This window comes from Rhincodon typus, chromosome 6, assembly GCF_021869965.1.
Source record: "Rhincodon typus isolate 14 chromosome 6, sRhiTyp1.1, whole genome shotgun sequence".
NCBI classification, from domain to species: Eukaryota; Metazoa; Chordata; class Chondrichthyes; order Orectolobiformes; family Rhincodontidae; genus Rhincodon; species Rhincodon typus.
Window position 1 is genome coordinate 41,675,322 of NC_063337.1, and position 15,741 is coordinate 41,691,062.

General features: G+C 42.4%; 1 protein-coding gene across 1 annotated transcript in view; it reads right to left on the reverse strand.

Annotated features, from left to right (window-relative positions):
* Positions 1-15,741, reverse strand: part of elmod1 (ELMO/CED-12 domain containing 1) — a 42,989-nt gene that overhangs the window by 17,863 nt on the left and 9,385 nt on the right. Inside the window, exon 4 of the mRNA XM_048597947.1 lies at positions 1,378-1,475. Coding sequence (XP_048453904.1) covers positions 1,378-1,475 — 98 coding nt within the window. The remainder of the gene's footprint in view (positions 1-1,377; positions 1,476-15,741) is intronic.

The following is a 15,741-nucleotide window of genomic DNA, read 5'->3' on the forward strand; positions in this document are numbered from 1 at the left end:
CACAGAGTCAACTGACACTTTTAAAAGGTGATTAGACTTGGCCTCAAATAGTGAATGATTGGAAAAGCTTATAATAATTGGATAAATTAGTACATACAGATATATTCTATTCAGCTGTTTATAATAATAGAGCAGTAAATTTGTTACTCCCTTTTCTTCCTTTCCACTTCTCTCCTTGTTCCCTTTTCTCTCTTCCTCCTTCCTTCTCTATTCCCTCCTCCACCCACTTTTATCTTCCCAAATGCCTCCTCCAATTTCCCCAACATGCGACACTATTTGAACATGAAAATTTAAATTGGTTTTGATTGTCTACATACAATGACATGGGATTGACGAATACAATACTGCTCTTGAAACTATAAAGGTTTAATGTTTAACATGTGATTTATCACAGTATTTTGAAAAAAAGCCTCATCCTAATTTGGAACGATGGGAAAACATCTGCCCCTTCAAGGCCACCAGTATCTTCTTTTGGTAACCATTCATTTTCTAAGATTGAGGTTGCATCATTTCCCAGTAAACAGATTTACTACATACACATGAAAACTGAAGAAGTCTCAATAATCATTTGCAAATTGAAGACTGTCCTACACAGCAAATTTTCATGTTCAGTGTTGAATAATTATGCTATGAAATTCAGTCTTGGACAGATCCACTTTCAGGAAAAGTAATATTGAAAGAGCGATTGCATGGAACTGTGTGTAGGAGGATTGTGTATATTATGCATGTGAATTTAAAGACCATAAGAAACAGAAGCATCAGTAGGTCATCTATCTGGTCCCTTGACCCTGCTCCACTGTTCATCAGGATCATGACTGGTCTGACATTCCTCATTCCCACTTTCCTGTAACCCTGGATTCCCCTACTCATCAAGAATCTCTCTCATCCTTATTTATACACAAGCACTCTGTCCCTGTGTCTCTGTAGCAATGAGTTCTAAGGCTCTTAACTTTCAGTGAAGAAATTCCTCCTCACCTCAGTCTTAAATTGGTGTCCTTAACTCTGAGACTATGCCCTCTGGTCCTGGACTCTCCCATGAGGGGAAACATCCTCTCAGCATTTACCTTGTGAAGCCCTTCAGAATCCTATATGTTTCAATGAAATTACTCTCATTCTTCTAAACTGAATAGCGTGCCAACCTGTTTAATCTTTGCTCATGAAACAGTCCCTCCATACCAGGGATCATCTTAGTGAACCTTCTTTGAACTGCCTCGTGTGAAATTATGTCTTTCCTTTAATAAGTCTAAAACTGTTCACAGTACTCCAGATGTAGTCTCACCATCACCTTGTACAGTTGCAGTAAGACTTTCCTACTACTCCTATGACACTGCTAAAAGACCACTGAAAATGCACAGTATAAATTTTAAATTCCATTACTGTGGATTGGTATCAGGATTAATTTTTTTCAGTCGCATGATGTTATCAACAGTCCTTTCGATATCGTCTACATGGGTTACCACAGCAGACTGGAGTAGCTGCCAGAAAGAAAGAGAACAATAAGACATAAACTATTAGTCAACTAGAAAATAGTTCAAAATTGATTTAAGCAATCTTAATAGAAGATGTCATCGTGCATTTACTGATTTTAGTGAGGCACAAATATCAAAATTGAACGACTTTTCAAAATTAATGTTTATACTGCCTGCTCACATTGGTTGTAAATGAATATTTGACTAATAGAATAGAATTAAATATGACTATGCTGGAAGAAGTGTGTTTGGGGGCGGGGGGGGTGGTGGTGTGGTGATGGATGGCAGTTTCAGGAAGATAGAAAAACCTCAGATACAGTCAGGGAGATGAGTTACCTCTAGGAAAGTTCAGAAAGGTAGGCAGGTAGTGCAGGACTCTCCTGTGGCTAGCCCCACCTCAAACAAGTGTGCTGTTTTAGAAAATGTAGGGCGTGATGGATCCTCAGGGCAATGTGGTACCAGAAACCTGGCTGTTGGTACTAAGACTGGCTCTATTGTAATGAGGCTTATGTCAGGTTCCAAGCAGTCAATTGTGATAGGGGACTGTCTAGTCAGGGGCACAGATAGATGTTTCTGTGGCCGCAATGAGACAGAGTGGTGTGTTGCCTCCCTGGTGCCAAGGTCCAGGATGTCTCGGAGAGAATGCAGAATATTCTCAAAGGGTGACCAGAAGGAGGTAATGTGAACATCGGCATAGGAAGAGAAAAGGACGAGGTTCTGAAGGGACAGTATAGGGAATTAGGCAGGATGTTAAAAAAGTAGGTCCTCGAGGATAGTAATATCTGGATTACTCCCAGTGCCATGCGCCACTGAGAACAGGAAAGGAAGATAGAGTAGATGAATGCATGGCTGAGGACCTGGTGAATGCGGCAGGGATTCACACGTTCGGATCATTGGAATCTTTTCTAGGGTAGAAGTGACCTGTATGAGAAGGATGGGTTGCACCTGAATTGGAACAGGACCAATATCTAGGTGGGGAGATTTGCTAGTGCTGCTCGGAAGGCTTGAAACTAGTAAAAAACGTTGGGTGGGGGGGGGGGGAAAGAAGGGAAGGGTACCCAGAGAAAGAGAGAGAAAATAGGTAACTCTGAGGTCGGTATAATTGAGAGGAGGAGCAAGTCAAATAGTCAAGGCAGGCAAGAGCTAGGCAGAGGACGAGGTAAGATTGATAAATTTAACTGCATTTCATTCAATGCCAGGCTATGACGATTGCCAATAAGAGATAGACAATCTAACCACCACCCCTTGACATTCAATCGTGTTACTATTCCTGAATCCCCCACTATCAACATTCTGGGGTTTATCATTGAAAAGAAACTCAACTGGACTCACCACATAAACATAGTAGCTACAACAGCAGGTCACAGGTTAGGAATGCTGCAGCGAGTAATTCATTTCCTGACTCATTAAAGCCTGTTCACAATCTACAAGGCACCAGTCAGGAGTATGATGGAATCCTCCCCACTTGCCTGGATGAATGCAGCTTCAACAACACTCAAGAAGCTTGACAACATCCAGAACAAAGCTGTCCACTGGCTCTGCATCCACTACCTCCACCACCAATGCTCAGTAGCAGCATGTGTACTATCTACAAGGTGCACTGCAGAAATTCACCAAAGATCCTCAGACAGCACCTTCCAAACCCATGACCACTTGCAGTTAGAAGGACACGAGCAGCGGATACATGGGATCACCACCACCTTCAAGTTCCCTTCCAAGCCACTCACTGTCCAACTTGGGTATATATCGCCATTTTTTCTCACTGTCGCTGGGTCAAAATCCTGAAATTCCCTTCTTAATGGCATAGTGGGTCCACCCACAGCAGGTGGACTGCAGCAGTTCGAGAAGGTAGCTCACCACCACCTTCAAGGGCAATTACAGACAGGCAATAAATGCTGGCCAGCCAGCAAAGCCCATATCCCACAAATGAATGGGAAAAAAAAAGGAAGCCTGACAGGTAAGGCAGATGAACTCATGGCATTGTTGGGAACATAAGACTGGGGTATCAAAGCTATTCCAGAAACGTGGCTCAGGAAAGGCCAAGACTGGCAGCTTAACGTTCCAGGGTATAGATGCTATAGGAATGATAGAAAGGGAGGCAAGAGAAGAGGGGGAGTGGTGTTTTTGGTTAGGGATAATATTGCGGCTGTACTCAGGATATTCCTGGGAGATCGTAAAGCGAAGTTATTTGGGTGCAACTGAGAAATAAGAAAGGGATGTTCACCTTATTGGGATTGTACTAGAGGCTCCCTCCCCAGTAGACACCGGAAATTGAGGAGCAAATTTGTAAGGAGATCTCAGATATCTGTAAGAATGATAGGGTTGTAATGGTAGGGGATTTTAACTTTCCAAACATAGACTGGGACTGCCATAGTGTTGAGGGCTTGGATGGGGAGAAATTTGTTAAATTTGTACAAAATAATTTTCTTATTCAGTATGTGGATGTACCTACTAGAGAAGGAGCAAAATCTGACCTTCTCTTTGGAAAGAAGGAAGGACGAGTGACTGAGGTGTCAGTGGGGGAGCACTTTGGGGCCAGTGATCATAATTCTGCTAGTTTTAAAATAGTTATGGAAAAGGATAGATCTGATCTAAAAGTTAACCTTTAAACTGGAGTAAGGCCAATTTTAACGGTATTAGGCAAGAACTTTCAAAAGTTGATTGGGAGGGGCTATTTGCAGGTGAAGGGATGGTTGGAAAGTAGGAGGCCTTCAAAAATGAGATAATGAGAGGCCAGAGGCAGTATGTTGCTGTTAGTGTAAAGGGCAAGGCTGGTAGGTGTAGGGAAAACTGGATGACTAGAGAAATTGAGGTTCTGGTCAAGAAAAAAGGAATTGAGCAGGTATAGACAGCTGGGACTGAATGAATTCCTCAATGAGTAGAAGGTCAGTAGGAATATACTCAAGAGGGAAATCAGGAGGCAAAAAGGGGCATGAAATAGCTTTGGCAAATAGGGTTAAGAAGAATCCAAAGAGATTCTACAAATACAAATATATTCGGGCAAAAGAATAACTAGGGAGAGAATCGAACCTCTGAAGATCACCAGGGCCATCTATGTGTAGAACCGCAGGAGATGGGTAAGATACTAAATGAGTATTTTGCATTAGTATTTACTATGGAGAAGGATATGGAAGATAGAGAATGTGGAGAAATAAACCGTGATATCTTGAAAAGTGTCCATATTACAGAGGTGGTGGTGCTGGATGTCTTGTAATGCATAAAGGTAGATAAATCTCTGGGACATGATCAGCTGTATACCAGAACTTTGTGGGAACCTAGGAAAGTGATTGTTGGGCTCTTTGCTTAGAGACTTGCATCATTGATAGCCATGGGTGAGGTGCCAGAAGACTGGAGAATGTCTAATGTAATGTCATTATTCAAAAAAGGTGGTAAGGAAAAGCCAGGAAACTATAGACCGATGAACCTGACATCAGTGGTTACTAAGTTGTTGGAGGGGATTTTGAGGGACAGGATTTACATGTATTTGGAAAGGCAAGGACTGATTAGTGGTGGTCAGTACGGCTTTGTGTGGGAGGTTTTGTCTCACTAACTTGATTGAGTTTTTTGAAGAAGTGACAAAGAAGATTGATGAGGCCAGAACAGTGGACATTGTCTACATGGACTTCAGCAAGGCATTTGACAAGGTTCTGCATGGTAGACTGATTAACAAAGATAGATCACAAGGAATCCAGGGAGGGCTATCAATTTGGATTCAAAATGGGCATGAAGGTAGGAGACAGAGAATGGTGGTAAAAGATTGTTTTTTGGACTGGAGGCCTGTGACTGGTGGTTTGCCGCAAGGATCTGTGCTAGGTCCACTGCTTTTAGTTATTTATACAAATGGTTTGGATGTAAATACAGAAGGAATGGTTAATAAGTTTGCAGATGACACCAAAAGTGGTGGTGTAGTGGACAGTGAAGAAGGTTATCTCAGAGTACTACTGGACCTTGATCAGCTGGGCTGAGGAGTAGCAGATGGAGTTCAATTTAGATAAATGTGAGGTATTGCATTTTGGTAAGGCAAATCAGGGGAGGACTTATACACTTAAGGGTAGGGTCCTGGGGAGTATTGCCAAATAAAGAGATCTTGGCGTGCAGATTCATAGTTCCTTGGAGGTGGAATCACAAGTAGACAGGGTACTGAAGATGAGATAGTAGGAACTGCAGATGCTGGAGAATCCGAGACAACAAGGTGCAGGGCTGGATGAACACAGCAGGCCAAGCAGCATCATAGGAGCAGAGAGGCTGACGTTTCGGGCCTAGACCCTTCATCAGAAAAGGGGGAGGGGAAGGGGGTTTTGAAATAAATAGGGAGAGAGTGGGAGGCGGATAGAAGAGGGATAGAGGAGAGGATAGGTGGAGAGGAAACAAACAGGTCGAAGAGGCGGGGATGGGGCCAGGAAAGGTGAGTGTAGGTAGGGAGTTAGGAAGGGGATAGGTCAGTCCAGGGAGGACGGACAGGTCAAGGGGGCGGGATGAGGTTGGTCGGTAGGAGATGGAGGTGCGGCTTGAGGTGGGAGGAGGGGATAGGTGGGAGGAAGAACAGGTTAGGGAGGCAGGGACGAGTTGGACTGGTTTTGGGATGCGGTGGGGGGAGGGGAGATTTTGAAACCTAGAATACTCCTCCTCCCACCCACCTTCCTGCAAAAATGCTATCCCCTATTCCCAATTCCTTCGCCTCCGCCGCATCTGCTCCCAGGATGAGGCATTCCACTCCCGTACATCTCAGTTGTCCTCGTTTTTCAAGGACCGTAACTTCCCCTCCTCGGTGGTCGAGAACGCCCTCAACCGTGTCTCCCACATCTCCCGCACCTCATCCCTCACACCCCGTCCACGCAATAAAAACCAAAAAAGAATCCCCCTCGTCCTCACGTACCACCCCACCAACCTCCGGATCCAACGCATCATCCTCCGACACTTCCGCCATCTGCAATCCGACCCCACCACCAAAGACATCTTTCCCTCCCCACCCTTATCTGCTTTCCGGAGGGACAACTCTCTCCGTGACTCCCTTGTCCGCTCCACACTCCCCTCCAGCCCCACCACACCTGGCACTTTTCCCTGCAACCGCAGGAAGTGCTACACCTGCCCCCATACCTCCTCCCTCACCCCCATCCCAGGCCCCAAGAAGACTTTCCACATCAAGCAGATGTTCACCTGCACATCTGCCAATGTGGTATACTGCATCCGCTGTACCCGGTGTGGCTTCCTCTACATCGGGGAAACCAAGCGGAGACTCGGGGACCGCTTTGCAGAACACCTACGCTCGGTTCGCAACAAACAACTGCACCTCCCAGTCGCGAACCATTTCAACTCCCCCTCCCATTCCTCAGACGACATGTCCATCCTGGGCCTCCTGCAGTGCCACAACGATGCCACCCGAAGGTTGCAGGAACAGCAGCTCATATTCCGCTTGGGAACCCTGCAGCCCAATGGTATCAATGTGGATTTCACAAGTTTCAAAATCTCCCCTCCCCCCACCGCATCCCAAAACCAGTCCAGCTCGTCCCTGCCTCCCTAACCTGTTCTTCCTCCCACCTATCCCCTCCTCCCACCCCAAGCCGCACCTCCATCTCCTACCGACCAACCTCATCCCACCCCCTTGACCTGTCCGTCCTCCCTGGACTGACCTATCCCCTTCCTAACTCCCTACCTACACTCACCTTTACTGGCTCCATCCCCGCCTCTTCGACCTGTTTGTTTCCTCTCCACCTATCCTCTCCTCTATCCCTCTTCTATCCGCCTCCCACTCTCTCCCTATTTATTTCAAAACCCCCTTCCCCTCCCCCTTTTCTGATGAAGGGTCTAGGCCCGAAACGTCAGCCTCTCTGCTCCTATGATGCTGCTTGGCCTGCTGTGTTCATCCAGCCCTGCACCTTGTTGTCTAGGGTACTGAAGATGATGTTTGGGACGCTTGCCTTTATTGGTCAGTGCATTGAGTATAGGAGTTGAGATGTCATGTTGCAGCTTTACAGGGCATTGGTTAGGCCACTTTTGAGATATTACATTCAATTCTGGTCTCCCTGCTATAGGAAAGATATTGTTAAACTCAAATGGGTGCAGAAAAGATTTGCAGGGATATTGCCAGGGTTGAAGGGTTTGAGCTATAGGGAGAGGCTGAATAGGCTGGGGTTATTTTCCCAGGAGCAGAGGCTGAGGAATGACCTTATAAAGGTTTATAAAATCTTTCGGGGCATAGATAGGGTGAATAGCCAAGATCTTCTTTCCAGAGTAGGGGAGTCCAAAACTTGAGGACATAGGTTTAAGGTGAGAGGGAAAAGATTTAAAAGGGACCCAACAGGCAACTTTTTCACACAGAGGGTGGTGTGTGTATGGAATGAGCTGCCACAGGAAGTGGAGAAGGCTGGTACAATTACAACATTTAAAACGCCTCTTGATAGGTACAAGACTAGGAAGGATTTAGAAAGATACAGGTCAAATGCTGGAAAATGGGACTAGATTAATTTTGGATATCTGGTCAGCATAGGTGATTTGGACCAAAGGGTCTGCTTCCATGCTTTACAACTTTATGGAGTGTCAAACTATACCAAAAGGCTCCAGCTATCTGACTAAGACTGGGTTCCCAACGGTATTTCCATTCACTAATTCCTTCAAAATTGTTAATGTTTTGAAATTCTTGACTCATGGACTTTTGGAAAAGGCCACTTTCTGATGGGTGGATTTAACAACCAAATCCATCAATTGGATAAAAAGTGAATCTATCAGTGAGTTAATCATTGACTAAACTGCCAGGTCTGTTAAGCACATGTGATACAGGTTTAGCCTGAAAGCATCCAGATAGGATAATCCAGCAAATTCATATACAACAGGTATTAACAGTATTTGACAAGAAATACTAGCAAACTGTAAGACGGATTTCATAGCATAAACATTGGCATGACTAAGAAAGTTGGTGAATAGGCAGCCAAAGTGATAAACGAGGAGCATATAAGTGATAGCAGTTATCTGCTGTTATGTTGTTGCAATTTCTCTTGGTGCATACAAATATTTTTGATACAATCAATGGGGGCAAAAATGAACAGTACCTGGCAAAGGACACAGGATCATGCTGTATAATGAATCCCAGTCATTTGGATATAGGTCAGGTTCCACAACAAATTTGCGCTAGCTGCTGCATGTAGCTAGAATTAAATGCACTATTGAACGGTTGCACCCATTAGCAGGATGCTAATTAGGATCCAAAATTAGTATTATTCTGCGCTACTTAAACTGACTTTGTATTTCTTGAAGAGGTGATGCACTGTAGCTAGAGCTTGTATTTCTTAAAGAGGTGATGCACTGTAGCTACAGCAGATTCTTGGAGTTGTTCTACCCAGAAATCCAATTTGTGAAATGGAAAGGGATAATTCCACATGAAAAACAGGGGGCTTCAGGATTCTGACATTCATGGAAAGAAAGGTGGGGAATGCGATTTCCCATCTTTTGTCTGCAGAAGTCTCATGCTGAAAAGACACTGAAGCAGATACCTATAAGAGGTAATTGCCAAGTGTTCAGTCTATGGAACTGGAAGCTGTGTTACTATAAATTTCATGACATCACAACAGTGGACACAATTAACGATTATATCTATCTTCAAAGGCTATATCTCACATTGCTAGCTTGTTCAAATCACCACTCACCTACTACTTATCTGTGCATAACATTCAATCACATTACGTGCATAACGTGCATATGCTCTACCTCATCCATTCAAGCTTAGCCTGCTTGGAAGCCTCGCACCACATCACTCAGTTTGCACACACTAATACAAATTCCACCATGACAGCTATATCACTTTTGCATATTGTATGACATTGAGTGACATATATCTCTTTCTTGTTGGAAGAAATTGAACAGAACTGAAAGCAGCAAGAGCCAACAAGACAGCCAACATGATAACTGCACATCCTCACCTTTTTGAATCAGATGGTGCTCAGAATCATTGAAGTGACTGTTCCTGAGGCCAGGGCCAGCAATACACCCAAAACCAAAGATAACATCAACCTCATCCCTAATCCTTGTCACATCCCACTGTTTCCTCATTTGAGATTGTCTTGACTTGTAAGATGCAAACAATGTCAATATGTACCTTTAATTCCTGTCCCTCAGGCTAACTTTATCTCTATGCTAAATAAAAACGGAAAGAACTGTGGATACTGTAAATTAGGAACAAAAACAAAATTTCTGGAAAAGCTCAGCAGGTCTGGCAGCATCTGTGAAGGAAAAGAAGAGTTAACGTTTCGGGTCTGGTGGCCCTTCCTCAGAACTGATGGTGGCTGGGAAAACATCAGTTTATATGCAGAAAAAAAAAAGGGGAGGGAGATGGGGTAGGGAGTAAACGATAGGATAGAGCCTGAAGAGAGAGAAGAGTAGTTGGACAGACAAAGAGTTGATAACGATCGTCTTTGTGTCTGTCCAACTGCTCTTCTCTCTCTTCAGGCTCTATCCTATCGTTTACTCTCTACCCCATTCCCCCTCCCCTTTTTTCTGCATATAAACTGATGTTTTCCCAGCCACCATCAGTTCTGAGGAAGGGTCACCAGACCCAAAGCATTAACTCTTTCTTTCCTTCACAGATGCTGCCAGACCTGCTGAGCTTTTCCAGAAACTTTGTTTTATATCTCTATGCTATTTTCCTTTCGGATATAGCAAAAATTGCAACCTGGTCAGGCAAAGGAGGAAGACCAAGACAATCATACTGAAAATACATCACCATTTGATTTCATACTGGCTGCCACTGGCTCAAATACTGAAATTATATTTTTCTTAGATGATAGCTTTGAGGCTTGATCTGCACAGTGAGTGAGACATTGTACAAGAGTGCTGCAGCGAACACTTGGGGCAACGTAATTCTAGTTCAGCTCATTGGAGACCAAGGTTGCACATAAAGTTCTGCTGCAGGGGAGACTGATGATTTTGATTGGCAAATTTTCAGAACGTTGCTGATGGTGTTCACAACAAAATACTTGGTGCATTGTTAAGTCCTCCAGAAAGACTGCATTCAATGGAGGAATTGAATGCCTTGTCACAAGACTCTCTGTACAGTCTAGAGTTTCTTTCAAGTATGGAAATGGTGGTTTAACTTCCTCAATACAAAGTAGATCTAATCGAGATGCACTGTGTAGTGGCCGACATTTTAGCTTTCATGTAGACAAGCAGTTTCCAGCGAAGGTTTGAACACTGCTATGGAACTTACGCAAACTCAGACTTAAGCCATAGTGACTCTTTTTAAAGTCATCCAGCAATCTGTCCACTTCAATACTAGGATTGCCGAGGGGCTACTCCAGGGAAGTGGCAGTCTTCTGTTCTTTGAGAATGACAACACTCGTCATTCCACCCTCTCCAAATCATTTGTAATTTATTTCCACAAGCTATGCGGCGGGTACTGGGAAAGCACTGTGTAGAACCATGAGTCACAAAAGCACAAAGACAGACAGACAAACAGGGAACTCAAGTATGACTAGATTATAACTGGGTGCAATATGGCATGAGTTAATTTCTAAATTTGGTTCAGAATTTACTTTATGATTTTGTCATTTTTGCATAGCCACTAAGCAGTAAAAGAGGGAAAGTATGCAATGAGGAGCTGCTAGTGAATTATAAATTTAAGTGAACTTTTAATCTAGAGTAGTGCACTGTAATTTCTGATACATGGGTTTGCAGTTATGAGATTTTATTTGAATTAATTATTTGTGTACAAGCCTGCCAGAGAGGTTCCTATCTCCCTTTCTCTTTTACCTCATCTCATCACACGTCTTGTGTTCATTTTCCAAATCATACTCTACTCCCCATGTCTGGCAGAAACTGGTTTGGAAAGTTCGTGAGAAAATACTTCAGCACCTGCCACACTACACCTTGTAGTCTTTTCAAACTTGAAGCAATCATAGAAAGCATCAAAAACACACAGGTAGGTAGTTGATCATCCCTTTAAAAAGTGTTGACTGTGTACATTCCCAGTGCTTTAAGCTCACATTGCTGAGCATGGCTTAAGATAGTGCGCTGATTGGACCATTGAGCTGCAGAATAGCAGTACCTGCTACCAGATCACCATTTTAGACTGACTGATATCATGACCTGCTGGCTCTGCTATCTCTGGTGGATGCTCACTGCATGCACACCAACACCTGCATGAGATGGTACTTGGTATACAGTCAAAAGTGCAAACGTGCACTATAGTTTATACTTTAGGACTCTACCATCGTCTATAACGATCCAAAAGAACACGTGCTATGAAACTAAATTTCTAATTTCTTTTAAAATAAAACAAAAAATCCAGATCTTCAGAGGCTGCATGTGACACACTCTAGGGATTCAAGATAACACAATCGAATGCAATCAAAGAAACGAGGGGTCAGGATGATCAAATTGGTTAATTCCAGCTTTGTTTTCATAAAATATTGGTTTTCTTTTAACTTGTAGGGTAACAAGTTTGTATTAGAAGGATCACCAGACTTGAAACTCTGCTTTCTCTCCTCAAATGGTGCCAGACTTGTTGAGTTTCTACAGTTAATTCTGTTTTTGTTTCTAATTTCTTACATTTGTTTACTTAATAAGTAAATAATTAGAAAATGTTTTGTTCCAAATTTAAGTGAACTTTCAATGTACTACTTTGTATTGTAATTGATTAAATGTGGTCTATTGAACTGCTAACTAAGGAAAAATGTTTTGACACTTTAATTATGAAAAAAATTAGCTCAATGACAGCAAAAATATAATAGATCAAACCGAACTTAGTGGAAAATAAAAAGCAGGTAGTAAGTAAACAGATTATGCAGCAGAATGGTTACAAAAGGAGTGTTTTGAAGTAGATGCAAATGTTGGAAATTTGGCAAGAACTCAATGCAGATGAGAAAATTTCTTTTGGCTCTAATCCTTTTCATGATCTATGTAAGCTCCAGGCAGATTTTTAAAAATATGTAGTATTTTCATATTAACATGTGGAATAAGCAAATAAAATTTACAGAGTGAAAAATAGATAAAACATGAAGAATCACTTCGACCAAGATATAGCACATTGGGTTATCCAAATTCAGATGAAAGTCAGTGGGATAATTGTAAGGAATTCTATAATTGGAGTGCAGATGTCTTCCTCAATAAGTATGTTTGAGAGTCCCTCATGGTATGTTACCTACCAGGTGGCAGATCTCAAATAGGCTCAAAAGTCTATTAGAGAGATGGGGAGATGATCCAGCCATTGTGATCCATTGAGACCAGTAACAGACAAGAGTAGGAGGAAGGTCCCATTTGAAGAGTCCCAGCAACTAGCAGCTAAGATTAAAGAATGGGACCCGAAGGGCTGTGATCTTTGCATTATTATTCAAACCATGTGGAAATTGCCTTACAGTCTTTTTTTGTGCAAAGACGTGGAATAGTGTGGGGGAAAAGGGGTTTCATAGCGTGTAACACTGGTACCAGTTCTGCGGAAAAAAAAAACAAGTAACTACTGTTGGAACGGGCTTCCATTAAACTGGACTCGGACAGGGGTCAGAGTGGAAACAATAAATACAGGTGGTGACAGGAATTAAAACTAGTAATTTTGTGGGGGACAACGGGAATAGAAAGGTAGGGAAAAGAGTGGTCAGGAGCATTGTGGGCTTTTTAAAAAAAATATTAATTCATGGGATCTCAGCGTCATTGACTAGGTCAGCATTTATTGCCAATTTCAAGTTGCCCTCAAAAAGGTGGGGATGAGTGGCTTTTTGAACCCATTCAGTACAAGTATCCCCACAACGCTTTCAGGGAGGAGCTTCCAGGACTTTGATACAGCCAACTGTTAGGATTGGCAATATATTTTCAAGTCAGGCTGATGGAGTAACGTGGAGGGGAAATTACAGGTGGTAGTGTTCCCATGTATCTACTTCCCCTGCTCTTCTAGATGGTAGCAATTGTGGGTTTGAAAGGTGCTGTCTAAGGAGTTTTGCCGAATTAGGTGCTACACACTACTGCTCCTGTGTGCAAAGATGGGGTGAATGTATGTCAATGTGGTACCATTCGAGTGGACTGCTTTGTGCTGGATGGTGTCAAGCTTCTTGAGTGACTTTGGAGCTACACTCATCCGGCCATACTACTGACTTGTGCCTTGTAGATGGTGGATGTGCTTTGGGGAGTCAGGTGGTGAGTTACTCACTGCAGGATTTCTAGCTTCTAACCTGCTCTTGTAGCCACTGTATTTATATGGCTAGTCCAGTTTGGTGACTGGTCAGTATTGATATTGGGGGATTCAGTGATGGTAATGCAATTAAATGACAAGGGGAGATGGTCATTGTTTAGCATTTATGTGATACAAATGTTCCTTTGTCATTTGTCAGCCCAAACCTGTTTATTGTCTAGGTACTGCCAGATTTAGATATTTATTACTTCAGTGTCTGAGGAGTTGCAAATGGTTCTGAACTTTGTGCAATCATCAGCAAATATCTGCTCTTCTGACCTTATGCTGGAGGCAAGGTCATTCATGAAGCAGCTGGAAATGATTGTGCTGAGAACATTCCCTGAGAAAATTCAACAGGGATATCCTGGGGCTGAGATGTCTGACCTCCAATAACTACTATCATTTTCCTCTGTGCTAGTTAAGACTCCAACCAACACAGAGTTTTGCCCCAATTCCCAACGAAACCACACTCAGTCAAACATGGCCTTAATGTCAAGGGCAGTCACTCCCACCTCCCTTCTGGAATTCAGCTCTTTAGTCCATGCTTGAACCGAGGCTAGAATGAGGTCAGGAGCTGAATTGCCCTGTAGTCCCCAAATTGACCCCAAACTGAAAATTAGGAAATGACAGACATGTTGATTATTTAGTTTGTACAAGTACTTACGGTTGAGGAAAGGATCAGCATGCTGAAAATTCCAAAGAACTAATATTGATTCAGGAAAAGGAACTCCTCAAAATCAACAGAAGCCAAACCAGAATGAAGAAAGTAATGGTACAAAACATAGAAATCCTTAAAATCAGATGGTTTCTATCCCAGGATTTTAAAGAATGTAGATGCGCACATTAAAAAAGGCCCCAACTATTACACTCCAAAGTTTCCAATTTTGAAAGTATACTTCTGGTTAGTAAATTGCACACATCTCTTTATTCAAGAAAGGTGATAAAGGGATATGAAGTGAGGCAATCTGAAGCTGACAAGTGCAATTTAGTGCACCTATTAGGAAGAGCTAGGTTAAACAGAAATCAATTGTGAGGGGTCAATAAGGATAACTTCCCCTCATCCAGTGGTTTATTAAATTACTAACCAGAAGGCTACCATTAGGAACTTCAGTAATTAAAGATATCGGTTAATTTTATGAGAATTTTTTGTCAGCGAAGTGTGAAAACTTAGATGTAGGGCAGTACGGAAATTTGCCAAGGCACTGGGACCATAGGAAAATTTTGTGTTTAAAGACGAACTCAGTCATGGCAAAAAGTGAAAAGCTTTAGTCTCTATGAAGCTCTGTGTATGCAAAAATCGAGAATTGGAATGTTGTCTTTGGCCTCTTTGGAAGGCAAGACTTTGGAAAAGTAAGAGACATAAGTGAATGTGAAAAGACATTATGTAATGGTGTAAAGCTACATAAAAAAAGATAACTGGTTGGTCAAGATTTGACACGGGGCTGAAGATGATAGAGAAAAAGATAATAGCCAGAGTGAAAGATGTCCTGACATTGTTTACATATGACAGACAAACCATCCACACCCAAGAAGATAAGCATAGGAGAGAGAATTAGAAGGCCAAAAGACCAAAAACTACAAGACGTCAACATGTGCTCTCCTTCTCACTATAATTCAAGGAGGACAGGAAATCCTTGCATAAATTATTGTCTGGTCCCTGAAAATCATGACTTTAAATGAAACAACTTTAAACAAAGCACTAATGTTGATTTTTCTGGGAATCAAAGCAAGGTTAAACAGAAATCAATTGTGAGGGGTCAATAAGGATAACTTCCCCTCATCCAGTGGTTTATTAAATTACTAACCAGAAGTTCTTGCAGATATTTTCGGCTCAAAAAAAAAAATCAATACAACAAATCACTAAATATAAAAGAAATATTGTACAGTTAGATACTTAGGACCTTTCTCAGCACTAGGTATAGCCCAGGACTCCATTCCTAATTCAGACTACAAGGTGGCAGCAAAAGCTGACACCAGATGTTTAAAAGATAAGAACTTTACAGTGTTGAACATTAAAGGACAGAACGAAAAAGTGGGATTGAGAGCAGTGGCAGGAACAGGAAGAAGGCCATTGGGAACAGAGTATGGGAGAAGAAGCATGGGTAAAGTTCTTAAGAGCAGATA